Raw genomic sequence first — 27,883 nt, 5'->3', positions numbered from 1 at the left:
TGAATACGTAATATCAGACATGCGCAGTCTGAGTCTTCCCCCGCCAAGAGCTTTTGTTGGGTTGCTACATGCTACATGCTAACTAGCGAGCAAGCTGTTTCCTGCCCTGTGACTGGACACAGCTATGGACATCGACGCGTTACTGGAGGCGTTTCAAGGCAATATTTACAGTTATTTGTGAAGTGATTCGTTATTAATGAATGGTTTTGACATGTGCTGTGATGAACCCGGAACAAATCTGTAGTGTTTGCTTTACTACGTTACGTGTGTTGCTGTAACTTAACGTTAGCTTACCAACAAATATCAACCTAGTGTGTTTAGAAGAGGCACATATGGACAATCTGATCTCGATAGTTCAATGTTATTCTCTACAAGAAGGAAGTTCGTCACATTTGACCCATTTATTCCCGTACTGACAGTTGGAGATTATGTAAACAGCTAACGCTAGCTGGATAGCATCACAATAAACATGCTAATTTATGAACTTTTACAAGAACTTTCGCAGCTAGTTAACTGGAATTGGTGTTTTATGATGTTATGCTGCGGTGTTTCATTTATTAATGTGTCTATTTAGCATATTTCCACTTGATACAGCTGATAATTGACTCTTAACAACAGTTTGATCATTGTCAGTGTACAGTTAATGTGGCAGAAGATTTAACATCTCTCCAGAATACATTGTTATCTAATGGTCAAATATGTTTGTGGGTTGTTTGGAAAGTTTAAATTCCAGGTTATGGTTAATGCAGGGACAAACATTGTTTGGTTCGGTCTGGGTCAGATCACTTTGTGTGCTGTTTGGATTGACGTTATTACCAATAAACTAATTTTTTTTTGTATTTCATTTGGGAATTTACAGATTTTGAGAAGACAGGCAAGAAAGAGACCTGTCCTGAACTAGAGCAATTCTTGTGTCATGTTGCCAAGACAGGCCTGCCAATGTGAGTAGTCCTCTCGGGCTCACGCAAAGCATTAAGCGTAAACTCCTATAAATCTTCACACACAGAAATGGAGACAGTTACAGTTTTCCTGTAATTGAAGCCTGCGTGGTGAACTTTGTTTTTTAATTACTCTAAAAATGTATTCCAAGGCTTTTAAATATTTTGTGTGTGTGATGTGCAGACTTGCATTTCCAATATCTTCCAGGATCTCGTGGTCACAGTTGAAGACATACTTTGTGTTTAAGTTGGAAAAAGTCATGGATGATTTCCACGCTTCAACACCAGAACAGAGAGCGACACATAATCCCAATGTGGAGTATGTTCCCTTCGAGGAGATGAAGACGAGGATCTTAAAAATAGTGGATGGTTACGATGGGTGAGTGAAGCCTTTTATCATCAACCCTGGACATCTCGTCTTGAATTTCCACATAGATGTCTTTCACACCCAAAGTCAACTATCTATTTTGCTTAAGTAGCCTCAAACAACAAAACAAAACAGGAAACAACCGCTCTTTCCCTTGGTGCATCAGTCAGACCGATCTAAATTTAGGATTTTAACATTAAGACATATTACTGTGTAAACTTTTTCCTTGAATTTAAGAAGCATGTTGACGAACGATCATGAGTAATGATGTCAGAACGTGTGACCAGCTGTGACGATGGATGACCAGTTCTGTTCAGATTGATCCACGTTTGTTTTTTTTGTCCTCATTCGGCTCAAGTGCTGCCAGGTTTGGCAGGTGTTGCTGCTGGCTGTGAGATGGATATGTGTGGCTAATCCTAAAATATATCTCTTGATAACTTTTCCAGAATCCCATTCACCATCCAGCGTCTATGTGAACTCCTCACGGACCCCAAGCGCAACTACACAGGAACAGATAAGTTTCTCATGGGTTTAGAGAAGGTGAGCACTGCTTTCTAACTGCATGTAAATGTTTTCACTCAAGACAAACTATATTGATGAGTATTGTTTTAAAATATACTTTCCAAGGCTTTAAATTTAATTGTAATATGTATTATTGTTGATGTATTGCAGAATGTAATGGTGGTCAGCTGTGTGTACCCCACGTCAGAGTAAGTACAACAGCTGTTAAGCTTTTGCTCCCCTTGCTCTGCTGGCTGCAGTATTTCTCTTCAGCTGCTTCTGATGCACATTGACAGCTCCCTTGATTTTGCTTCTTCAGACACACTTTACAAAGTTACAATTAACAGCCAGATGTTTTGTGCCTTTCTACTTCTTTCGAAGGAAAAATGGGGCATCCAGTGTAAACAGAATGAATGGAGTGATGTTTCCTGGTAACTCTTCTCTATATTCAGACAGGTGGGAGCCACATACTTGTCAGTGTTTGACTTCCACAAATCTAAAATAGCCTCGTACACCACCAAGTGGAAAGTTCAGTTAGTGTAAAGGCAAATATCCAAAATACAACAAGGCTACAGTAAGGGCAGTTATCTCTTGCCTCTCAGTTGGGTTTTAGTAGTTGTGCTGATTTTACCATCTTGTGATATGACTTGGATAACAAGTCGTTGTTTCCTTTTTTTTTTGCAGCCGAAATGCAAATGGACCCGACACACCAAAACCGCTCAACAGACCGAAGTTGTCATTGTCAGCTTCGCTTTCCACCAACGGGCTCCCTGACTGCGCAGTCCGTAAAGATCCAGAGCCAATCACAGAGGAGGTGGAGGAGCACCATATCGGGTAATTGAAATGCGTGAGACTGATGTGTGGCACTGTGAGTGAGTGTGTAGTATACTGAATGAGTCTACTCAATATTTGTATTTAAAATGCAGGGGCACTGATATCTGTCACGTCCTAAGATTTCCTCCATTAGCAGCATAATCTCTCCTTCTTTAAAATGAATATATATGAGCTACTGTTACCTTTTTACTTTCATCTAAAAGTTTACCATTTGATGAGCTGATTCTCTGTGTTTCTTTCACTCCTGCAGTGATTCCTCGCCAGCAGAGGGTGAAATTACTCCAAACAGCGGGATAAAGAACAAACACCCTGCAGAGGAAGAGGAGGATTCTGAGACTGGCAAGCACGAGGTCAAGAGGCTCAAGTTTGACGAGAAAGAAGAGGATGACACAGGAAGTGAAGAAAATGAGTCGTCTTGTAGTAAAGGGTCAGAGAGCTCGCCAGAGACGCCGCGGTCTTCAGAAGACTCTTGTGGTCAAGAGTACAAAGGCGGAGCCACTGGTGACGCACGTTCTGCTGCAGAGGATCATGGTAAGAGTGAACTCATCTTCACTTAGGCTGACGTATTAAAGTGTTTCAGAACCAGCACTCTAGCTATGCGGGGTGCCTTCATTTGTCTGTTTTTGCAGTCAGGTAGCATTGTGGGTAATGTAGGCGCCAGGGTTCTACCAGAGAGAAGAGTGCATTGTATATAACAAAACAAATTTATGTTCAGCGGCATCAATTTTGATCCTTTGAGACTATTTCCTATCGTCAGTTTTGACAATGTTATAGAAGTGCAGTGCTGACTATATTATAGATAATACATTTATTAGTTAACAACCACAAACCAAAGTTTGTTAATTCAGAATGTATCAATTTGTAATTGGCATTTTACACCATTTTCAGACATTTTATTAACAAACGATTAAACAGATGTGTTGATAATGAAAATAATGGTTAGTCGCAGCGTTAATGTTGTCTACGTTGGTCCTCAGAGCTTAGTCGCACACAGACGGAACCATCTGAAAGGGATGAGGACTTGTCTGAGCGGGGGGATGTCCAGAGTCTGGAGAAGGACAGCACTGTGGATCAAGCTGAGCAGCCTGCTCCATCAGAGAAGAGTACAAGCGTTGAGCAGGAGAACGGGGAGAGCAGCAGCAGCAGCAGCAGCAGCAGCAGCAGCAGCAGCAGCAGCAGTGACGGAGAAGGCCTACCCAGCGACAAGCAGATCCCCTCTACTGGTAGTTCACATGACTTGTCAACAGAGGGCGACGCTGACACTTCAAACAGCACAAAGACTGCGCTAGAGCCTGGGGAACATGACTATCTTGAAGCCCAGTCTGCAAACTGATTTTAGTTTTTTACACTGTATGATACCATATTGAGGGTAGATCTGTAGCACTGTGGACCTCTGGACTTCAGGACCAGGAGCGATGTGAACCTTGAGATTCCTCACAGGAGGATCTTTTGTCCTCTTCAATTTCAACTCAACTCCACACATCACCTGGTCTAAACTGGAAGGAAAAGATTCAAAGATTATGGAGACTCAGCTTTTTACACTGTTTTTCTAAACATTTTTCTAACCTTTTTTTTTCCAGATTTTTATATGAACGTTATAATTTAACCTTGATAACTTGATAACTGATGTATTCAGTAATTTCCTTATTCTTAAGTCATTTGGCATGCATTTCCCAAAAGATACACTTGACAGTTTGAGTTGTTTTGACCCAAGCGTAGTTGCTTTTACCATTTTCTGATGATTGTGCTTCTCTCCTGTTGAATGAGGACACATTCCAATAAGAATGTGAAGACACTTCTGTTGGACATAGCTTATAATGTATTTCTTATAAACATACTGCACTTGTTTGCATTTAACCCTTTGAAGGATGTGGAATATGTCCACGTTTTGCTTTGTCACTGTATGAAGCCAATATTAACACACATTATTGCCAGTAGTAACCAGTTTGGTTGAATTGAATATTAGTTTGGCTCACTGGAAGCCATTTCTGCATCAAAATCTGTCAAAAGAACACAAGGTACTTTTACACTTTCTGTATGTCATACCTTAGTTGTACAAATGTCCCTTTTTGATAGCTTGAATTTTTACAGTACGCATCTGTAAATCGGTTTTTGTAGACTTGTAATACTTGTCCACTGCCTTCATAGAACTGATAATAGCTGGAAACTGAATGCTTGAGCTTGTATCCTAGTATTCATGGAAAGCAATAAATGCTGAAAATGTAAAGTGTAACATGCTCAGTTAATATCTTTTCACTTGTATATCTGTAGAACAATGAGGGCCACTGCATTATGGGGGATCACCCTTTTAGCCACACTCGAGGTGTCACCCATCAATAGCTATACGGGTGATTCCACAACCCACAGAAATTCAAGACTCATTTCGAGACGGTACACCTCTGAAACTAATTTATGGCATTCCTCAGCTGAACTTAATGTTTGGTGCTAATTGGCAAATGTTTGCACGCTTGAATGCTAAACCAAGACGGCTGGTGAACATGGTAAAAAAATTAGAGCTGCTGAGCATCAACATGCTGCCATTATCACTGCAAGCATTTAGCTCAAGCACAGCCTCACATAGCTGCCAGTCTACATGACGAAGCCAAAATAGTACCCGTGATATAGAGATGACACTGGAGTGACAGTAACTTGGGACCAGTCCTGTCGATGCAGGCCAGTCACGGGTACAGAAATGGTGGGTCTTAAACTAGAGTGCAACGTAATATATAAAATGATTGGATGAAGGTAAATATGGGTGGGTATTTAAAATGTCTCTTGTATAAGAACAGAATGTGCGAATCTTTTAATCGTGAGGATAACCTCCAGTGACACCTCAGGTGGCCTTGACACTTCTAAGCTATGATTATCACTATCCCCTGTTGTCAGCACAGGGAAGTATTGGGCAAAGCCTCCACCTGTAAATAATGGCTACAGTTACCATTAACTGACACTCTTAATCTGTTGAAAACATGCAGTTATTACCACTTTTTCCATAAACTACTCCACTGCCTAATACTGAAACAAGGCCAAAAGCTTGGCAGATGTTTCCACCCATTTCCCAAATTTCCCTCTTGACGCCTAAATTGTAATGTCCATCATTAGTGAATTTAGCTACAACACATTTATTATAGGCTTTAGTCAGACTGGAGCAGGCATGCAAACAGTAATCAGGGGAGCAGTAAATAACATGGCTTCTGAAGGTCAGCGCTGTCAGGGATAACTAAGCATTGGGCCTGTGTGAATCATCAGGTGACTGGTCAGCAACTTCCAATACCAGGAAACTTACTTAAAGGAGTACGTCAGCAATTTAGTATTCCACTTTCATAAAGTTTGGGGACTCAGAAGAGACAGATTCATAAATAATTGTCCGTATCTAAACAGCAGTGCATGAGATATCCTGATTTATATTTGCTAGAATGGGTCAAGCTCTACCAGAAATGCTGAATCCTACATTTCCCAGAATGCAACTAAAAACATCTTTTCATTAGACCCTCTCTGATTGTAAACTGACCTTGATGCGTAAAATGTCATATCACTTAATTGGGCACTTCCTATTAGTTAGAGTTTACCTTTGCATGTTTTACCTTTAACACATGTGAGTAGATGTAAGTCATGCAAACATTTATTCATATAATAATTACATTGTTGATGAAAAGTCCATTAAACCATATAGGTACTTTAAGCTTATGATTAGTGTATGTTTCTACAAAGCTAACGGATGTCCGTCCTAGGAGAGGTAGACACAGTGCCACAAGGAAATCCTATCATGATCTATTTGTGAACTAAGTGATTTAGTGTCCATTTCTAATCCCTTATCATGTCTCATCCTGACTCTCAGAGAGGGAGTCGCAACAATAGGGAGCCCAAAAACAGTTCAGCATATATGGACATTCATGCCATTTTGATCAATTTGTCCTTTTCGATTTGCACAAAGATCGTTGCAGTAATCGGCTCGATTAGTAATCGGCTCGACTGACTTTTGTAATGTAGAGGGAAGCTTTAAAAGAGTTACCCAGCTTACATGTAATGTGAGAGAGCATTTTTAGTTTTTAGGGAGCTGAAGGGAAGATTTCCACAATGGGTCAGCGCCTGAGCGAGGAGAGTGACCCAGACAAGGAAATCGATGTGGCAGAGCTGCAGGACTGGTACAAAAAATTTGTTGTGGAGTGCCCAAGTGGAACTCTCTTCATGCATGAGTTCAAGGGATTTTTTGGCGTTGCTGATAACAAGGAGGCCGCAGATTACATTGAAAACATGTTTCGAGCCTTTGACAAGAACGGCGTAAGTACAAACTCGCAGTTGTGTGGAAGTGTAAGACTTGTATATTATATTATTAGAACTAATAGTGAACATTTGTTGATTGGAAACAGTCCAATTTACAAACATGATTGGTCATATCTGTTAATGCCCATTACTGAGCACATGTTTGTAGAGCGAGAGTTGATATTCTATTAGTCGGTCAACAGAAAATGAATCGGTAAATATTTTAATTGTTGATTAATTGGGTAAGTAAGGCAAAAGGGACATAAAAGTACAGGTTCCAGCTCCTGAAATGTGAATATTTGCAGATTTCTATCGTCTTCCATGAAAGTTAAATTGAGTGTTTTATCTGAATAGCAGACATTTGAATATGTCAACTTGGGCCCTGGGATATTGCAACGGGCATAAGTCGAAGTCTAAACAGTTAATTAAAAAAATAATTGGCAGAAAATAATCCTTAATTATTACATTCTTGAACATTGATGCATGATTCAGCCCTCGGGCTATTCAGCTACAAACCCAGTACAGATAATGTTAAAAATAAAACCTTAGCTGTGGCCCTGCATATTCTTGTTTTATTGTTGTATCTATTAGGAGCCCTATTTATATTTAATCCTTTTGCTCGGCTAAGCACAGAAACATTTGGCTTCATTAAATGTTAACGCTCTCTCTTCATGTACACAGGACAACACCATTGATTTTCTGGAGTACGTGGCAGCCTTGAACTTAGTCCTGAGGGGTAAACTGGAACATAAGCTTAAATGGACATTCAAAATGTATGATAAAGATGGCAGCGGATGCATTGATAAAACAGAGCTTCTTGAAATTGTGGAGGTAATATTTACTGTCATACAGTAACGATGTGCAACTATCGATCTGTGAAGCTTTCAAAACATTTTAAAGAACATTTCAACATAAATCAGTGCGCTGTAATGAAACGCGGTCAGAGCAAGAGTGGTTGTAACTTACTTTCCTGTCACTCTCAGTCTATTTATCGACTGAAGAAAGCCTGCCACGGAGAGCTGGATGAAGAATGCAATCTACTGACCCCAGACCAAGTGGTTGACCGGATATTTGAGCTGGTTGATGAAAATGGAGATGGTGAGTGTTTGCAGTTTAAAATGCTTCATGAATGATTCAAAAGCTCTGTGTCAGGCTGCTGTAATGGCTTTGTGGGGTGTTCATAGGGGAGCTCTCGTTGGACGAGTTCATCGATGGAGCACGGAGGGACAAGTGGGTGATGAAGATGCTGCAGATGGACGTCAACCCCGGGGAATGGATCAACGAGCAGAGACGCAGCTGACTTCTTAGGCTGGAACGTGGACCGTCAATCTGTCGCATACACACATCATTCATGTGTTACCAATCATGTTGTAATTTGTGTATGTATGTTGCTGTTTGTATGTAAAAGACGACACCACAGTCACCCTGGCATTGTTCTGTATGCTGTCATATACGATTTAGATTTTAGAGGAAATGGTGCATAGTTACAAAATCATTTCACTACAGGTTAATAGCAGACCACCTCAAGGTGACACTCAGAGAGAACCAGGACATTCTGATGTAGCATTTCAAAATGAAAGCCCTTTTTATGTTTCTCTTGTTTATTATATATTCTATGTATGCACGATGGGAAGCAATGTGTAACCGGAGTCAAATTCCAATAAAGCTGATTCTGATTCTGATTCTATAGAAAATGAATGAAACACATCAGTAAAACATTTCACAAATCATTACATTTGTTTTGTATCTTTGTCAAACTGATGCCAAGTTGTAAGCAGGAACAATTTTGAAAACGTTTTTCTTGGTGCAGTCAGGGATGCTCTCTTTGACAAATGTTCACTGTAGTTTATTGTGAAATCTCTGTACAGGGATTGTTCTATACTGATATTAATGGAAAGCACAGGTTTGTAGACAGGAAATGTATCTAAAATACTAAACTCATGCTTTGAAAGTGGTCAGTTTATTTTTGCGAAACAAATGAGAATAATATGGAAAATGATTCCTGCCAAGAGATTATTAGCAGCCTTAAGATCACATGTCCAGTCATCATTCAAGTGGGATTTTTGGACCATACACAGTTTGACTCGGAGCTGATTTGTCATGACATTCATCTTCACCCAGTTTGGTGACATAATGTTATTCCCATCTTGGCAACTTGAACCTGAATAGACATCTAATAAAAATGAATAAATAATCACATATATGAGGTTTTGAAGGATCTTTAAAAACAACAAATAAATTCTTATTTTACACTGCCTGTTTTGTTTGATGGAAATCTTATGTATTCCATTAAGTAAGCAACGCACTAGCTTTAGAATTGAGAACAATAAAATGTCATGCAAAGACAACCTACATTTGGAAACTACAACTTGATGAAAAATATCAAAATTGAATAAAGATAATTTCACGATTTTTAACTAAAGAAATTATAAGTATTTTTACAAATAGGTAGTTCAATTCTGGTGTTAATATATAATGTTTGTGCAGAATATCATCCGTAAACGTGGATTTATTCACAAGGTGCCGCCCCTTTCTCGCGAGAAGACTGAAAGCTGCTTCCTGTTGCTGCTTCGTGACTAGTCCACTGAGCTAAAGAGCATACCGAAAGTGCCTTTATTTACCATTAAAACGGCCACCTGCAAATACCGGGTTGGAAGCTAAAAGAGACACTTTCCTGTCGCATGAAAAGCTCGCTCACAAGTCTTCTAGCAGTTGCTTTAATGTGTGTTCAAGACAGCAAATTAACTCACTGCTCAAGTGCGATAATCACTGTTGTCAATGTCGTCTCCACCTGAGAAACCTGTCAACATTAAGGTAAAGCTTACACTCGGAGGGGGGGGGGACACAAAATTCTGTCTTGGTTTTACGTGCGCTAAAATGGTTGGTGTTGACATACACCACACACCAGTGTTTATTTCTTGTTCTGTCGTTCTGCTTCATCACGCGTTGCAATGCTGCCCCCTCCTGGCTAGGCTGCAGAAAACAGCTGGAGACTGAAATATCTCAGTGGGAACCTGTTCTCGTGCCCCAAGGACGAGGCTTTGGCCCACTGCATCAGCGAGGACTGCCGCATGGGGGCAGGCATAGCGGTGGCGTTCAAGGAGAAGTTCAAAGGGGTAGACGAGTTAAAGGAACAGAGTGAGTCGGCCCTTTTTAATAAAAAATTCAGCAGGAGTGGAAATGTTTTATTCTGGGCTCATTGATTTCAACACGATCTTTTTGTTCAGCACAGAGACACCTGGCTTTGTTTTTAGCTAATAAAAGCTTCATAATATCACATATACTGTATATTCTGTATCACACTTTGATGCTTTTATGGCTGCACCATCAGAATATATGAACATATTCTGAATGTCTTAAGCATTTGTCACATTTTCTTTTTTTCAAAATATTTGTTCTCTTTGGAAACTGAAGGATCTCAAGTCACTAAACTGTAAAGTAAACAGTTGCACGTTTTTCCTGCACAGCATTGATTTTTGTAATGACTTGTCTGCCATTGAGTCAGTGCGGTTTAAGGGCTTTTGGAGCTTGTATTGTGTCTTATTCTGATGTGAATACTATCTTCTTTTTTAAATCTCCTTACAGAAAAGCTGACAGGACAGTGTGCCGTGTTAAGAAGAGACAGACGTTTTATCTACTATCTGGTAAAGATTAGAATTGATTCCTATACAAACTCTCAATGTAACATTAATATTGCAGTTTATATGAATGCTTTCCTGTAATTTCAATGCAGATCACAAAGAAAAAGGCCAGACAAAAGCCCACCTATGACAGCCTGACACAGAGCCTTGAGGATATGAAGTCGCACTGCGTGGTGAACGGAGTAACAAGAATATCAATGCCTCGGTTCGTATCATTTCCGGTCATTTGGTGATACTTAATCAAACCAGGTTCAAGGGAGAAATACTAATTTGCTCAATGAATGAATGCATCGCAGATGTGACCATATTTGTGTTTGCTCTTCTCTTTCTGACAGTATTGGTTGTGGCATGGATGGACTGCAGTGGAGTGAAGTGTCAGAGATACTGGAACAGGTCTTCAAACGCACAAACATCTCCGTCACCGTCTACAGCCTCCCTGAGAAAGAAGAGACCACAGTGAAGAGAGAAAACATGCGCAGATGACTGACGGAAAAGCTCATTTATTGTCATTACAAGTATGCACCCGTTTCTGTATTATCTTGTTCATTGAAACAAAAATAAACTGTCTTTTTTTGCACAAAAAAATAAGCCAATCTCTCATGAGGACACATTTCTACTGATAATCTGTTATTCCGCAATCACTATTTTTCAGCTATTTGATAAGATGAGGGCCGCTTCCGCAACACGCTGATCTAAATTTGTCGCTAACTCCAGATGATACTGGGATTTGTTCACCTGTCCCTTCTCGTCACATGGTATTTTACACCAGGATATTGAGCCTATAATATCGGGCGTCTCTGTATTTGCTCATTTGTCCAACAGGCACTCATGTCCTTGATTGAGCAAACAGTGTATTTGCGTTTCTTTATGGATATCCTATAACTTTTAGAGTGCTCATTGTAGTCTCTGTAGATGGTTGAGGTATTGTGTGATCCATTATTGATCTGCTCGGGTATTGTACTCCGGTGCAGCTGGGACACATCGGCGGTACCAGATGTGAGTCACAGAAAGAGAGTGGAGAGGAACCTGACACCACAAAGTCAATCCCACATCCATTTTCTCCCGGCATGGCAAAGCCTTTCAACACTGAAGTGGGAAGCAGAGAGCTGATACTGCACAATCTCGATTCAAAGCATTAGTTGGTTTAAATAATCTAATTGAAGGGGGGCTTCATTTAAGGATTCGACGACCTGCACTTCAGGTGTGAATAATTATCATAAACCTCAGTAGGAATGAGACTCTGAACAGGCTCAGTAGTTTGCCGTCTACGACCCTCCCACTCTCCTTTGGGGCACCTTCAATAATTCATGAGGAAAAGGCATTTACTGCTGTACACTGCGGCTGCCTGCCCATTTCCCTCATATATATCCATGGTTGGCTGGATGACTGTACTTCAGCATCACTGCAACCAACCCCCTCTCCTACTCCTCCTCCTCCTCCTCTTCCTCATCCTCCCTCCCCATCCCCCTTCTTTGACTGGCAATTAGACTCCACACTGCAGCAGAGCCACCGAGCTGCGCTGCAGTGAGTGCGGGGAAATCTCCCTCAATATCCGACCTGCTGTCTCACCCTCAGCGTGCTGCGGCTGGTTGGACTGTGCAAATCCAAAATCTGCCCTCACCCCATCTAATATCCCCTCCGTCTTTGTTCCCATGCAGCTTCTGCTTGTCCCACTGCGGTACACTGGTTTCGCCGCTGATGCTCTCCCCCATTCCCACTCTCACTCCTTTTTCTCTCCCACCCCCTCCCCCCTCTGCCCTCCATTCCTTTTTTTTTTTTCTCTTTGCTCGATGCGTATGAAATTGCAGAGCTCAGCATTCTTCTCTACGGGCACTTATGAGAGGGGGGGGGGGTATAAAGAGAGATGAGCTGGGCGGGAGGGTTTCTGGTGCACCGCACAACTGGCCCCCCTCCAATTAAAGAAGAGAGCTTATGTTATTGAAGAGCTGCTGAGCCAATCAGGAGGCAGTGCAGGCAAAGACAGCAGGAAAAAAGCGGCAGAGCGAGTGGGCAAGAGGAAGGAGGAAAAAAAAAAAACTGCGGTGTGTGAGTGTGTGTAGTTTTTTCATCCCTCCCCTGAGCAGATCTTTATCAATTTGTGTACTCCAGTCTTGGGGTGCATTTGAATGGGTGTCTGTGTGTGCACATGTGGCAGAGTTTACACGAGGACAGGGTAAAGGTGTGTCCAGAGGGCTGTGATAGACTCCTGACTTATTCATTCTGAAACTGGAAATAAGAGAAAGTAAGAGAAGATTGATTATTTTTCTCTCTATCTCAAAGTGTCTCGGAGCCTGTGGAGAAGGGGAAGAGCACGGTGACCGGCGGAGAGCAACCTGCACAAAAGGTAAGCAGCTACGTTCTCCTACTACTACAAGCATGCTGGTTTTTTTTACACTTCTGAAGTAGTTTTTTGTGTTTTTTGTGGGTATGTTCCGGCTTATCTGCCATCTTTCACATTGAGATATCTACACAATACTTGTATTATATATTTTTTGACATTATAAAGACTTCACAGAAAAGCAGAGTGGGGGAGGCAGAGAGATAGAGAGATACGGAGGGAGGGGGGAGGTTGGTGCGGGACTCCCTGATGCTTCTAGGCAAGTTTCTGTGCACACGGTTCTCTAGTGCTGCAGTATCCCATTACATCCCTGAGTGGAGCTGCCTCAGCATCCAGCCTCTGTAAGGCAGAACGATGCATCTCTGTATGATGACTATCACCGTTTAAACTTGTTTGTGTTCCCTCGATGGGATAAAAAGTAAAGTTTTGCCCCCTATACTGTAAATCCACTGCTCTCTGATAAGATCAGTGTGCCAAAAGACGCTGCTGCAGCCCATTTTAGTGTTGTCGTGCCTGTGTATTCCGGGTATCATTTGGGGTTACTCGGATAACAGATCGAATGAGCTCCGATAGCGTTTGAGCCTGGTGATGAGTTTTAGTTTTGTTTATCCGGTGTTCTGGGACTTCCTTTAGTCTGAGCCTGCAGCAAAAGTAGGCTCTCTGATTGGACGCACCAGGCTTACTGACTACAGTGTACCAAAGGCATGGGAAAAAAAATAGTTTACCCTCACTGGAGTATTTATACTCTGAACATATGGTTCATCATTATTGTAAAATAAGCTCAAACAAACGAAAGGGTTTTTTTTTTTTTTTTTTACAGTGAAAGACAGCTGATTCATACTAACGCATGTTTTTTTTTGTTTTTGTTTTCAAGTAAGCATTCATTATCGGCTTTCTTTTACCACATTCACAGTTCATTTAATATATCCCACCATCTTACTTTGGAAGTCTGACCTTCATTTGTGAATGAAGATATGATACCGTCCAGCAGTGGGCAGTGCGTGTTTTCTCTGTACAAAATGTCTGTGAGCACTGGCCTGCTGCACAATGGGAGGAAATAATGGAAAGACTTAAGTGTATTTTGTGTGGGCACACTGTAAAAACACCGTTAGACAGGATGAGGAGTACAGTATGTGCTGGCGTTTTCATATTACGAAGCAGTTAGGCGAAATACCTTTCACCCTCACATAGTAGATATAAGCGCAAGACAATCATGGATTCACTAATCCTTGTTACAGGTTTTAAATCATGTTTAAATTATTCAACACCGAGTCATATTGGGGGATAAGGAGCAGGGCTGAGAAGGAAATGTAAGTCATTTCAGCACCATGGACAGAGCTTCCCTCCTATTGTGTGAAGCACACCAGTGTTTCGTAGAGAGGATTGGATGAGAGTTAAAAGCAAAGCTAATTCTACTAAAAATGTCTGTTTAGATGACCTGATAAATTGTCTGGCTGTACACATTTCAAAGTCCCTATTTGATACGACAGGCTGGCAGTTGGCTGTGCACATCTGTTCTTTTGCCTTTTCAGTTGAAAACACTTTTAATTATTCATGCACCTCTCCTTTTCTAGAACACAGTCCATCTTAAACAGAACTATGTTTTGGCAGAGGTGCTGAAAACTCAGTTCCTAGCTGTTTCCTTAGAAAAAATTGAGAGAATTTCCTTCCTGTAGTTGTCTACCTGTATTACCATTATATGCTCCAGGTGGGAGTGTCACTGCTATGGTTTTGTTCCATCTTCCTTTTCATTGCAAAGCTCCGAGAGGCACATTCAACTGTGGCATGAAATTGACTGCTGCAGCAAAACCATTGGGGTTTGACACCTTATTACACGGGTCTATTTGGGTGGCAATACAAAATCAAGAGGATGATGTTATTAAAAGGACAGGAATTATACATTTGGTCCGCCGATGCTGGCCTGCAAGTCATTACGTCTCCAAGAAATCAATTTAAAAATAATTGAGGAGGCGCTGAAAGGCAGCGGTGTCACGTTAAGTCATTGAAAAGAAAAATGTAAAACATGTGTTGGCTGCCGCCGTTATAGTTCTGACACCCGCTGTCACACAAAGCTTTGTTTCACATCATGGTTGAGAGCGAGCAGGAAAGTGTCTCTGCAGGATGCAGCCGACATACTGAGAAACTCATTCGGGTAGCAATGATTAGAAACCTCTGCTCTTTAATGGCAAATGGAAATGAGACCCCTCAATGTTCATAAGAATGAGCCAGCGTCCCTCTTTAAGATGGAAGCGAGTGTCAGAGATGGAGGAGATTAACCAATCCTAATGAGATAGAAAGACTAGTTTGAACACACAGACCTGTATGCTGTGATTTACTCAAACCTAAGTATAATTTAAGCAGCGTCTTCAACCCGGCATTTCAGCCTCACTACATAAACAGTCCTGGCCATGTGCAAGAATGTACTTCAGTAAATGCTGGATTGGGATTGCTGTTGGGAAACTCAAGTTGCCCTTTTCTGTTCTTATGTATCTATATGAATTATGTACTGTAACTCTTTCGAAGATTTGTGGAGTTTTCTGGGGAAGGGAGCAGCTGCTAGGCTTGTCATTGCTCATCCTGCGCGTATGACACCCACTGTCCCAGGCTGTGCGACATGGGTGTTTAGTGAGCCCCTGTAAATGATGGTGTATAAGCCACATAGCGGAGCAACAGCGGCTGTCGCTGTGACATACTACAGTTAGCAACAATCCCCCAACTCTGCATATTGGGATGAGAAGAGCTACTGTAAAATAGTGTTACACCTTGTGCAGATGAAACGTTGCAGATGTTTAAGGTGAGCAGAATCTGTTGGTGATACTAGAATGACACCGTGATAAATACAGTGATGCGTCTGAATAACAGTGTGTGTGTGTGTGTGTGTCTTCGTCTTCTCCATAACCAGGAAAAGGGCACTTTATCATACTGCATTTATGCGTTTTTTTTGTTTTGTTTCTAAGTGTGCATGTAAGTGTGCATGTAAGTGACAGAGGGCAGGGGTAGTTTCAATGAAGAATGTAAGAGACGGTGTTGGACACCTGGATTACAGGCAGCTTTAAGGGTGAGGAGAAAAATGGCCTTGAAACGTACAAAAGCAATGAGAGGAAAGTGGAGGGGGGAATGTAAGACAAGCAACCCAAGCATGGGCGAGAGATAGAGCGAGAGATTGAGATATTGTCAGAGGCAGAGCAAGAATGGAAGAGAGTGGGTGTGCATCGCAGAGCTACGAGCACTGCAGTACATTGCGGTGCCCAGCCCCCGCTGTGTTCTCTGCTCACCATCCGGTTCCATGCACTGAAAAGACCCCTGCAGCAGCAGAGCTGCACAACGCAGAAGGCTGCCCGCTGATGAGCAGCAGCCTCACAAAGACCACCGTTGTGCATTCTGGACATGTGAAGATGCACAGATTTTTTTTTATGGAAACACGACGTTCATGTTCAAAACAGTCGACCTGCGCCTGCCCGGCTCATTTTTTTTATATAGACAGAGGGAGTAGTCGATTCACGCTCCCCCTGGATTATGTAAGCGTATAACACATTCGCTTCACCCGATACAAGCTGAATGATCGCGTCTTCCCCGGCCATGTTTTGCTCATCAGGAACATCTGCCCCACTGTTTGCTTTTGTTCCAGACATGGCATCTTTGCAAACATAGACAGACACTTTATTGAGCTTATTGAAATGGCAACAATAGGGAAACAAACAACACCTACCCTAAAATAGCTGGCGTTTGTATGCCTGTGGTTTGACATTATGTTGATGATGCTCTGTGGGGCGAATAACCAATAGTGATCCCTATGAACTGTTAAGACCTTCATCTGATGTGGCTTCTCACCTTACAGAAGAAACAGAACAAAACACCATTAATTCAGTTTAAAGTCAGGCAGTGTGCACAGAATACGTGAATGACTCACACAGGGTAGCCTCACACTTAAATTGGATTACTTATACAGCTTTCGGTCAGGCAAGCTATACCCACACACAAACACATGCATGCAGATAGAAATTCATCTTAATCACGCGAAAGCTCGAGGAAACGAAGGAGAAGCTTGTTTCTGCTTCCATAAATAGTTGCTACGTTTCCGTCCCACTGCTGGCCTGGGGGGTGGACGGCTGAAACGTGAGAGCTTCCCTCTTTTTCTCTTCTCCCTCTGCTTTGCTGATGTAGCTGATTCACTCTCTCTCACTCTCTCTCTCTCTCTCTCTCTCTCTCTCTCTCTCTCTCTCTCTCTCTCTCTCTCTCTCTGCTTCCCGTGACAAGGTCTGATTGTGTCTCTCGCCGTGTTCAGGAGTAGTTGAGTCAATTACACCTTGGCAGACAGGTGTTCGAGCTGTTAAGTGTGTTTGCCGCGGCACATCAGAGCGTGTTTGCTTCTGATTTGCACAGAAATCATCACCGGGCTTTGAAAATGATAAGGTGAAAATATGTGCGTGTATGTGAGTCACGCTGCAACCAAAGATTGTTGTAACTACTGTAAATGTATTCATTCACACCAAAGGTATCAGATGCTCCAAATGATTGGTGTTCGTAACGTTGCTGGAAAACACATGTAACATATTTTCTTGTAAGTGCATTTGACTGAAAGCTGTGATTTAGAAAAAAGATTTCTACCTGTGTTTCACATGTGTAGGTGTTTTTTCTTCCCTGAGTGAAGAAGTGTGAGATCATCTAACCTTGCAAAATCTATTGAAAAAGGAAAGAAGTAATTTGATACAGTCATGTCTTTCGTCCTTGAAAGAGCACACTGTTTACAAGGTGATGCACGGAGGAAAATGCTATCATTGCCTATGGATAGTTGAGAATGTCATGAAGGGAAAAGAGAGAAACACTGTGGTGTGTGTGTGTGTGTGTGTGTGTGTGTGTGTGTGTGTGTGTGACAGAGACAGAGAGAGTGGGAGAAAGCGGCAAGTATTGTAGTGTGGGTGAGCTGCAGTGGGGATTTGGAGTGCTGCATTGAGCTGCATAATTAATATTAAGGGGGTGGAGCTAAGGGCAGGGATGTGGCAGCAATACTACTATAAACAGAGCTACCTCTTTTTTTTGGGTGGGTTGAATCACTCTTGAGTACAAGCCAGTATACAAGTGATATGTCGATGCAAGACTAAGGAGGCTCACTCTGTTGTTTGGTCCAGCTCTGAGTCCCCGTCCCATCTGCTCCCCTCGGCCCTCAAAGCCAATCACTCTCCACCGAGCTGCGTACCACAGCCAAATGCCTCAGTGCTGGCTGCACGGCTCTGTTAATCATCCAATTTGTAGCAAAGCAGCTTCCTATATGACACATCTGGTGTAACTCAGCTCGTGCGTCTGAATTGGACCATGAGGTAGGAGGAGGAGTGGCTTTATCCTGCAGGATGCTGTTATATTTAGTCGTCTCTTTCCCAGATTCTAGGCTGTTTGTTCAGTGTTTTCCATATGGTCAGATTGTGCTGACTGCTTATAAAAGGGCAGCCATTCCTACAAAAGATCCACTGTTTTTAGGCTATTTGTGTTCTCAGGCAATCTCTATTATTCTCTCCTCAGTTTTATTTTGAAACACATACTGCACTGGAGACGTCTGCCTGTTCAGCTCACACATAAAAGCAATATATTTTCAGGTATGCACATGCGTTTGACGAAGGTGCAGACATGATCTCCATTGGATGTGAATAAATGTTTGTTGGAGGCACGTATTAAATGCATCAAGGCTATATTTTGTATGAGCGTGTTGGTCACTGGTGCCGTCAGAGCTCTGGAACCTGTTTAGCTCCTCTGTCTCCAGGGCGAAATTGCCTGGCCGGTAATCACATCTATATCACGCCATGCCGCTTGCACCCCTGTCACCTAACCTCATCATCACTGTAGCTGCTCTGAGTTCTTGACATCCATTCTGCTGCAACATGCCCCGGCCTTCATGTCCTCGCTGCTTTATGGTGAAGCTCTGCATGCTTGTGAAACCAAAGTGTTTTTCAGTGTTTGTCCATATGTTTGTATCGAGTATCTTTTATTTAATTTTTATTCTTAAATCAAAGCGGCGCCGCTCTTTGTTGAGGAGCGTCCGCCAAAAGCTACTGCAGGGATCTGTCCTAGTCAAAAGGGCTGAGGGATCGCACAGAGGCTATTGAAATGCACCCTGTGTCGGCTCCAAGCCTTTCTGTGCACAGGGAGGAGGAAGCTGGTAATGACGGCAGTTTCATCCCAGTCCCCCAAGAGCCACAAAATCACACTTAAATTACAACCTCGACATTATCAGTGGAAGTAGAGGCGAATACAATTGAACTTTGAAGATAAAAGCCCAAAGTGCATCCTGTAGCTGTAATATAAAACCTGTTTAGGAACAGTGATTTAATCTGTCTAAATAATGACGTGGACTGCCAACAGTTGTCTTAAGAAACACACCTTCAGGGTTTCATTGAATTTAAAATGTGCTGGTTCAAAGGTTTTGAATGTATTTTCCTCCCCATTTCTTCTCCTTCCTATCCCATCCCCGAAAGACATCTGGCAGCAGAATCCGAAGTTTTTTTTCTGCTGAGAGAAACACAAAGCCTCTAGAAATATATATTTTCTGTCCCCTGAAATCTTAGAGATGAGGAGACATTTTCTTTTTTCTCTCTCTCTCTGCAGTCCCAAAGGGATTTTTGCAGTGGGAGAGCTGAGTTGCCATTTCTTAGCTTTGCCAAGTGAGAATTAGCTTGAAGCGGTGCAAACATCAACAGAAATATAACTATAACTTAGATAAACGCTGGCTTTGAAATTGATCTGTGTGTGTCATACTATGAAATTTCTTGAAATTAGGTTAAACTGCAGGCGGTGGTTGTGAGGAATTTTATAATTGTGTTGTTCTGTGCAATCTGCGAGCTTCTGTGATCTGTGCCTTTTTTCGTTTGCTTATAAATCAGAGGTATATAAGAATTTATGTTTTTCATTAGAGGAACACTGTGGAATGTAATATCAACCAGAGAGATAAGCAAGGAGAAGGGAAAGAGAGGAGGAAGGAGAATACTTTTGCTGTGTGAGGTGCTCAGCATGAAGGCTGCTTCTTTTCTCTTTGAGTTGTTTGAGGCCAGTGTGCAGGCGAAGGACACGGCATACAGAATGAAAAATCCCTACTGACAGTAGTGTTACATGCGGTAAGACAGAGAGATGACAAATAATACAAATTCTAAGTAAAAGGGAAAACATGTATTGCTCATGTAATACTGAATTGTGTTGTGCTGACAGGCACGAGTACATTTAAATATGCATACTACCAGTAGAGCATGCTTTAGTGTTTGTAGCTTTGACATATGATTTAAGGTCGATGTCTGTACAACAAATGCAGTTTTTTATTAACATTATTTTCAAATGCTGAATAGAAAAAAAACCTATACTAACAAATAATGTTGTAGTTAGAGGCTTTACTTCCCGTGCGTTTCCACAGTTTTTTTTGTGACTTGAATGAACAACTTAAGTTGTGTGAGTGGCAGGTCACTTATGGTGCTTTGTAAACCTGAAGGTGCTCCACAGAGTGTTGAGCCATCCTCCTCACTCATTCTCCAGGTCATTGTGCTGCTGCCATCCCCAGAATAAAAGATTACATTTTGTATTCAGCAAACCTGTCTCCAGTCAGACTGCATTGAAAAGAAGTGTCGGTAACAAAAAGAAACAAACGTCGACTAGTCTAACGTCTCTTTGATTTTAAAGCTACGTTTGTTTTGTTTTTGGGTTTCGGCAGTGCATACCAGCCAACTTGCACACATCTTGCAGATTCGATCTCTCCCAGAGAGATTATTGACTTGACTGCAAATTGGTTGGTGTCTCCAAGAGCATGATGGAGGGTTGCAAAATCTATTTCCTCCATGATAAGGCTGGTAATAGTTGGGACCAGCACGAGATTCATTGTGCTATATTGATCAAACAATTGCTCCCATCTTTTTGCCTGGTTTCATAAGTCCACTCACAGCATTGTTATCTTAAAAGCTGTTCAGAAATACATTTTTTGCAATCTTCCTTCTCATCTGGAGAGTTTTCTTGAATCATTTCACAAAGCCTCATGACACAGAGATCCACTGTGTTTCCTTTGGTTAGATAAGAATGCTTTTTGAAAGGTTGCATGGCTGTGTTAATCGCCAAGAGCTTGCATGAGAGTGGTTGTATAATATCTGACAGCTCAGGAAGAAAAATAGGTAAACAAAAGGGGGGAGAAATATCAAGTGCTGTAGTGGTCTTGTATCCTCCTCTATGCTTGAGGGAACTGCACACTAATTCGAAGCACTGGTGAAGCACGACTGTTGCAGAGTCTAACTTCTCTCCATGTTGTTTTAGTATAGACCTCTTTTCCTTTGTGTATCAGAGTGCTTGGTCTTTCAATTTGTGAGAATCAATTCGTTGATTTCATGGTCAGATTTTGTAATGCCGTCCCTCAAAACCATGTCCTCATACTCAATTAGCACTTGCTTGCGCATGAATTTGCTCTGCTCAAAATGTACGCTTGCACTCAGATATTTTGTTGCTTGCACAGATTTCTTGCACTCAGGCTTCAGCCCTTCTCCTCACACTCAGGCTGTTTCTGTTTGTTTGTGACACGTCAAATTTCTTTGTGCAATAGCCCAGTCAAAATTCCCCAAACTATAGAATGCACGTGTAGTTTTGACCAATGAAATGCTCCCTACCTTGTTGTGGGTGCGTTCACTGGGCGGTTGCTCTTTAACCGGGTATATCCACCTCCGCCCTCCAAGGCTTTATTATTTGTACTTCCCCCATGCTTTCATTACAACTTATATCTTTTGTTCATCATTATCTTCAAAAGTGTTCACCCTTATTCGCTACCATCAATGATCACCAAGATTTTTCTTTTCCTTTCTCGTGTTAGGCCTGACCTAACTCTCAGATTCTCCTCTCGAGTCTGCCAGTTACAAGCAGCGGTCTGTCACACTTGACCCTTTAGCCAGCCCAACACTGGGGACACATTGGACTAAACAGATTCAGCCGACATTCAAAATCCTCAGTGGTTTTTAAACTGAGGGACAAGAAGCATATTAGCCTGTATTTTTTCAAATGGAGCTCTGGAAGTGATGTGCATCCCTGTGTATCGTCTGCTGTTATGTAAACCTGCATGCTGTAGAGAGTCTTTCAATGCAGTGCAGGGTACCGTTTATCTAGGGCATTGCTGGTTTGTGCCCCCTCACTGAAATGCGTCAAAGGGGCTGTGACAGTGAGCTTGATAGTTAGTTTTTTTTTTTCTCTGTCTCAGACCTTCTTATGAACACAGTGGACAAAATATAAATTAGCTCAGGAAATTCACGGTGGTGCAGGGACAAAACACTCACCTACCACTGCAGAGACATGGGCACAGCTCCAGCTTGGCCATGCATTCAAAACGCAACTGGTTATGTTGGTGGGTTGGTGGGTGCTGCACTTGCGGCTTCTATGGGTTAGTTGGTTGTGCCTGCTTTGAGCAAATCTGGAGGATATTATTGACCTTTAAATGTGTTACACCATGTGTCATGGAGGAAGCATGTTGCTGTCAACACTGTCCTCAGGGACACAGTGGAGTTAGCATTGACAAGGACCACAGAATGTAGGCGATTCAATTGACATTTCCACATTGGGGAAAAAGAACAAGGAGACAGGTCTTTTTTTTTTACTGATAAATAGAAGTGATCATCATCAGCTGTTGGTGTTGACAGTTATTACCAGTGTTGACAGAAGTATTCAGATCGTTCACTTGAGTAAAATTACCAATACCACATTATAATATAACTTCATTACAAGTAAAATTCCTTCATTCAAAATCCTGTTTCAAGGAGCAATATACTACTACTAAAATATACAACATTCAGAGCATTAATATAGTAGCAAACAACTACCCACCTGAACAGAGAATAAAGTCACTCTCCCTCTGTGTGTGTTAGCCGAGCTTCTTCTTGCTTTGTTGACATTGTCGGCGTGGCTGCGAGTGTTTTTAGTGCATATTAGTTGTGAGGGGTTGTGCCCCACTGGCTAGCTCACGACCGCAACTGTTCACTGCTCTCATATGATGGTTACAGCTTTTAACGCCGTCAGTTGCTTCCACCCCCTGATTCGCCCTCGGGTTAACACTGTTCTCTGTCTGCATTTTTGCCGTAGTTTGTACTGCTTGTGCAGTTAGCACCATTAACACAGTTGCCTACGAGCCGCCGGCTCAGGCATCGCCATGCCAGGAGCCATTGAGAGGCATTCGAAAAGCTCCCAATAATCGTATTTTGCACCTTTAAGTGCCCGATGAGAAGGATTTTCACCCCCCCAAAAAAACTATGTAAAGACTGGTACAAAAATAATTACTCTCAATCATCACTTATGAGCCATTAGATGTGTGTGGCGCTGTATTTGCATCTGCACATAACCTTGTCTCACGCCTGTATTTTCCCGAGGTGGGAATCTTAACTTGCCTCACGATTCAATTTGATTACGATTCACCTGTCAGTTTGAATGCACAATCATTCTCGATGCGTCTCAATGTATTGCATCCTACATTTTATATTCACATCACAGTTGTAGGATGAGACTCTTTGAACCTGCTGCATATAACTTCTTTCCTGTTTTGCACTTTCCAGACAGAGCTGTTCTTTATAAAACAATATTTAATAGGTTGGAAAACAAGGAACTGTGGAAATCTGACTGTTGTATGTGAAAAAGGGGAATAACTTCTCAGCTTGGCTCTATCTGAGCTGGCAAGCTTGCTGTCCGACACCACGTTGGCCGGGTTTCCCCAGTGCTATGAGAAATGAATGGACTTATGGGGACTAGCTGATTGTGCTGCTGTCTGTCTGAAAGCACAGTAAAACTGCGTAGCGCTATTATCGAGTAATTTATACATGCATTGAAATGGACATTTTCTCCTTATCTAGTTCTCTGCATGCGGCTGAAAAGTTTAAGAATCTTTTTACAAACGTTCTTTTCATTTATGCAGCCTCACCATTTTCATATTATGAAAATGAGGAAATGAATCCAAATTAGAAAGTTAAGCTGCAATAGAAGTTAAACCAACTGTGCATTATGTGCTGGTGCACATTTTAAACTGCTTGTGCTGCCAGCTAAGCTGCCACTCCCTTTCTTTTCATTTCAACCATAATGTTGGAGCATTTAAGGGATGCAAAACGGAGCCCCTGATTTATAAACATGTGCATTGTAGAGTTTGTACAACTTCTAGTGAATGACAAATTCAAAATGAAGTTCAATATGACTTGTTTTTTAATGGCTGCTGTTGTTCCTTATAGACTCAAGCAGAACCACCCACAAATCAGGCAGTTATGACACATAACACGGAGCGTATTCTGGCTGGGGTTATTTCTCCTCTAACTGTGCAAAAGCTAAAATCCTGTACAGATATGTCAGTATTTATTTAATGACAATATTGGATCACATTAAACCCTGCCAGCGCCAGCGGTCCTGGTCCGAATGATGCAATGTTTTTAAATTGGGTGCAGCTTATAATCAAGTGATGCTGTTTGGAGGCGCAGTGTTCTTTTAAAGGGGAAATGCTTTCAAATCGCTCTTAAAGACAAGACTGGTCTGACCAACTGGAGAGCAACAATTAATCAGTTAGTTGGACTAAAGGAGGGAAATGTAACTGAATCGGGGGTGAATGAAAAATTGTTCACACATGTGACCCAGTTGAAACATGTTAAATCGTATAAAGTTCTATTTATAAGACACTTATTAGGACATTTTTGGTACATTTAACATTTTAGAGCAGATGTCAGTCAAAGTGCTTCACACAGAGACATCAGGAAATGTAAACACCAACGTCAACAATTAGTCGGGTCATTCTTTGACTGGCTGACTGACGAGACAAAATATTGAGTTTGACGCGCAGAATAACTGATAATCAACAACATAATGAGAACCCGCAGTGACTTTGTTCTCCTGACATATCTGCAGTTTGGGACATAATGCAGTTTCCTGAATGCTGTTGTGACTATTGCATATTTTCTAACACCCAATGAGTACTTCTGGATGATGCCATCGATGCCACTAGTCCTTTGACAGATTGCAAATGCTAATTTTACTAAATGTGCAGTGAAGACAGTCAAAACTGTCACAAAATCAGGAACCCGGAAAAACAAAGTTCAATTTGAAAGTGTCAGTTTGTACAAAATAATGTTCCCTTCTCATGTTATAAAAGGGTTGCCAGATAATTTCACTGATGCTACTGAATATTGTGGAGAATTACGTTGTTTATTTGTCCAGAAATAGCACAGTAAGTCTGCAAACTGAAACTATGGCTGTGTCAGCGATTAGTCAGATTTCAGACGAGCCTGCCCTTAGCCCTAAGAACACAGGCGTTGCATTATTGAAATCTGAATGTGGGACATTTAGTCTCTGGATGAGGTCACACTTTGAAACACCAGCGAGGGCGAAGGACCCTCCTCATCCTTACGTCCCGTCATGTGCCCGCTCAATATTTAATCAGGGATTTTTTTATACTCTTTTCATCCTTTGGCCCAGGTGAGTGACACAAGATGGATTCAGAAATATCACACTGCTCACAGTGTGCACACTGTGAAACTACTCTTTCACTTATGGCTTTGAAAATGTGATGTCGGTGCTACAGATATCTTTGACCGAATGCGTGTTTTTCTTAAATTTCTACATTTTGACCCAGACAGCATTTCGCCTGCACTTTCTGATTTATGAGTCACATTGGAAATCAACCCTGACTTAAGGATCAATGTTGTTCAGCACTCCTGCGCTCACAGCAACCGTTGGCTCTGACAAGCGGCAGATAGGTTGCTATACAGTGATTTACTGCTGCATAGCCGGGGGTGCAGTACTTTTTGTGAGCCTGAATAATTGATAGAATACTGTCAGTTGGCTGTGTAGGATTTCACATATTGTTAATTGACTGGAAAGATTTGCCGTGTTATGTGTTTCTTCAAGGCTTTCTGGTTTTTAATTGTTAGGTCATTAACTTGCATCTGTTAGGATGCAGTGAGAGGTAGAAATCATGCTTATTTTTACGGTGAAACCTGATTTAATGCAATGCAGTAATCCCATGGCTACCTGCAAACCTGGGATTGTTTAGCAGTAATAAAAGGGATAGCCAAATACAAGATTTAACTTGTTTGAAGTGAACTGGGTGACAGCTCTTGCTTCTGCAGTATGCAGAATAATCATAATACACCCACATCAAGATCACCACACCCAGCCTGATGTAACTGACCTTTACTACTACCACCGTGACTCAACTGACTAATTCATGTCAAACAAAATCAAGCTTTTTTTTCAACAGTTATTTAAAAATGAATTGAACACAGGAAAACAGCAAGTCCACAGCCCACTGCATGATTTGAAATCCAACTTGTTGGGAAAGATGGAAAGAAAATAGGCTGTAGACTCTTGATTCATTGTTTCCTCATGAACAAAATGTTCTCTCTTTATGAGACACTGTTTGGGTGTTCACATTTTCTTCAGCAGTAATACGTTTTAATCACTTGCACCTGGTGATACATTCGGCGGTGCTATAATTAGTTCCTTACCTGTTAACGAGCTTCCCTGTGCTTCTAACCTCATGTAATATGGCCTGTTACATGTATGGAGTTATACAGAGGAACTGTTTAAAAGGTCAACTGTTTTTTATAGAGATTTGTGTTGGTGTTGATTCCGTTGACCCTTGCAATAATGATCTTTTAATTGTCCTATTCTGTTAACTGCTCATGTTACACTGAATAGTATATAGAAAATAAAGGACATTTTGGGAAACAGTTGTTGATCACAATAATCAAATCTCACTTTCAGCGTCACAATAAATTGCATTTAGCATTTTGACCAGGAGAGAATAAACCAGTAAATACAAGGGACACAATACTTTGACGGCATAAACTTGTTATGACATTTGTGGGCTGTTTTGAAAATGAACTTAAGTGTCATCTTAGGAATTCATAGCAGATAGCTGTTTCCAAACTGATAAGTGCACAATTATCGTTGTGTTTCTAACAGGCATCGATCGGTCTTGTCTTCTCTTTCCCTCCTGCCATTGATTGTTGATGCCGCTCTGTGATTACGAGGCTTTGTGAGGGCAGGTGATAATACACTACTGTCTGGCTGCAGGCACGTCCCCACGTTGTCTTGTCTGTTATTAAAGTCAACAATATCTTGTGTTTTCTTTCAGGGATTTATTCAGAAATATTATTTCATTCATAAATAAATGCAAGTACAAGTTACTATTCGTGAATATTCATTTGTTATTGTGCAGCTGATCACTTGAGATATTTTTGAAGTAGAAGCACTGAGCAACACTACACTTGAGTTGATTGCTAACCACTAGACATCCATGCAATTCAGCGTGCACATATAAAAAGGAAAATAGATATTTAGCAATACGCATTTTCTGACAATTTAAATTGTATATCTAATGACTAGATGAAGCTGGCGTGATTAAGACGTGCTTGTCGCTAGGAGGCACTTTTGCTAATAGCATGTAATATTAGACTACATTGGCAGTTCTTATTTGAATTTCAATCGGAGATGGATGAGTTAACGTATTTAGTCTACCTTTCTCTCCTCTTCCCTGTGCTGGTATGTTTCAAAGGTCAGCTCTAATTTAGTTTCTAATGAGCGCTTAATTGAAAACGACTCTCTGTCTACTTTACAGATGATCTCAGTTAAATATTGCAATGCTCTTAGATCAAATCTTTCCACAACAGTTTTTCCATTTTCTTTAATATTTGACCGATTTTTTGCAGTTAACTTACTTTATTAGATGGTTGAAATGTTCTGTCTTCCTGTTATTCCATATAAAATAAATAAAGTGTCTATTTCTTTGTTATAACGTTGCAGTAAGACTGATTTGAGTACAACATCATCATGCAGCAACGAGAGTTAGTTTTTATGTGGTGCAAGGAGATCATCATGAGAGGTTAGCTGTCACACCTAATCTGTGTTTGACTAATGGCGCAGTGGTTTCCAAAATTTGGGCCTGCCTTGTAATAGAGTTGACTGACGATGTGAAGGTGAACAATCCCCATGAGCAGACACTCTGTTTGCCACTTGCGGCTTGTCTATCATT

At 41.4% G+C, this 27,883-nt stretch overlaps 4 protein-coding genes across 5 annotated transcripts in view; all 4 read left to right on the top strand.

The window, feature by feature from the left end:
- Positions 1-54: 54 nt before the first annotated feature.
- Positions 55-4,870, top strand: LOC116381852 (serine/threonine-protein phosphatase 4 regulatory subunit 2-like). Of its 2 annotated transcripts, none has more exons than XM_031844301.1 (9): positions 55-158; positions 860-941; positions 1,147-1,317; positions 1,752-1,845; positions 1,978-2,015; positions 2,188-2,262; positions 2,491-2,640; positions 2,891-3,171; positions 3,618-4,870. In XM_031844301.1, the coding sequence occupies exons 1-9, from the start codon at positions 125-127 to the stop codon at positions 3,971-3,973; spliced, it is 1,281 nt and encodes a 426-aa protein (XP_031700161.1). In that variant the 5' UTR covers positions 55-124; the 3' UTR covers positions 3,974-4,870. The 2 variants fall into 2 exon arrangements, with proteins under 2 accessions (XP_031700161.1, XP_031700160.1); XM_031844300.1 differs by having other exon boundaries at positions 1,123-1,317.
- A 1,621-nt stretch (positions 4,871-6,491) lies between these two features.
- On the top strand, positions 6,492-8,437 carry guca1b (guanylate cyclase activator 1B). The gene is made up of 4 exons (XM_031845393.1): positions 6,492-6,921; positions 7,585-7,734; positions 7,887-8,001; positions 8,088-8,437. Exons 1-4 carry the CDS (start codon positions 6,718-6,720, stop codon positions 8,201-8,203), a joined length of 585 nt encoding a protein of 194 aa, XP_031701253.1. The 5' UTR covers positions 6,492-6,717; the 3' UTR covers positions 8,204-8,437.
- Positions 8,438-9,456: 1,019 nt separating this feature from the next.
- oard1 (O-acyl-ADP-ribose deacylase 1) lies at positions 9,457-11,970 on the top strand. Its single transcript, XM_031845395.1, has 6 exons — positions 9,457-9,717; positions 9,876-10,041; positions 10,489-10,547; positions 10,637-10,749; positions 10,880-11,059; positions 11,516-11,970. Exons 1-5 carry the CDS (start codon positions 9,682-9,684, stop codon positions 11,025-11,027), a joined length of 522 nt encoding a protein of 173 aa, XP_031701255.1. The 5' UTR covers positions 9,457-9,681; the 3' UTR covers positions 11,028-11,059; positions 11,516-11,970.
- A 626-nt stretch (positions 11,971-12,596) lies between these two features.
- Positions 12,597-27,883, top strand: part of LOC116382376 (synaptotagmin-2-like) — a 54,668-nt gene continuing 39,381 nt past the window's right edge. Inside the window, exons 1-2 of the mRNA XM_031845384.1 lie at positions 12,597-12,723; positions 12,825-12,888. The gene's annotated coding sequence lies outside the window, so the exon portion shown is untranslated. The remainder of the gene's footprint in view (positions 12,724-12,824; positions 12,889-27,883) is intronic.

The sequence above is a fragment of the Anarrhichthys ocellatus genome, unplaced genomic scaffold (assembly GCF_004355925.1).
Source record: "Anarrhichthys ocellatus isolate YVR2014 unplaced genomic scaffold, GSC_Weel_1.0 scaffold5, whole genome shotgun sequence".
Classification (NCBI taxonomy): domain Eukaryota; kingdom Metazoa; phylum Chordata; class Actinopteri; order Perciformes; family Anarhichadidae; genus Anarrhichthys; species Anarrhichthys ocellatus.
Note: the sequence above shows the minus strand (reverse complement) of the source record. Positions and strands in the feature narration are given on the sequence as shown.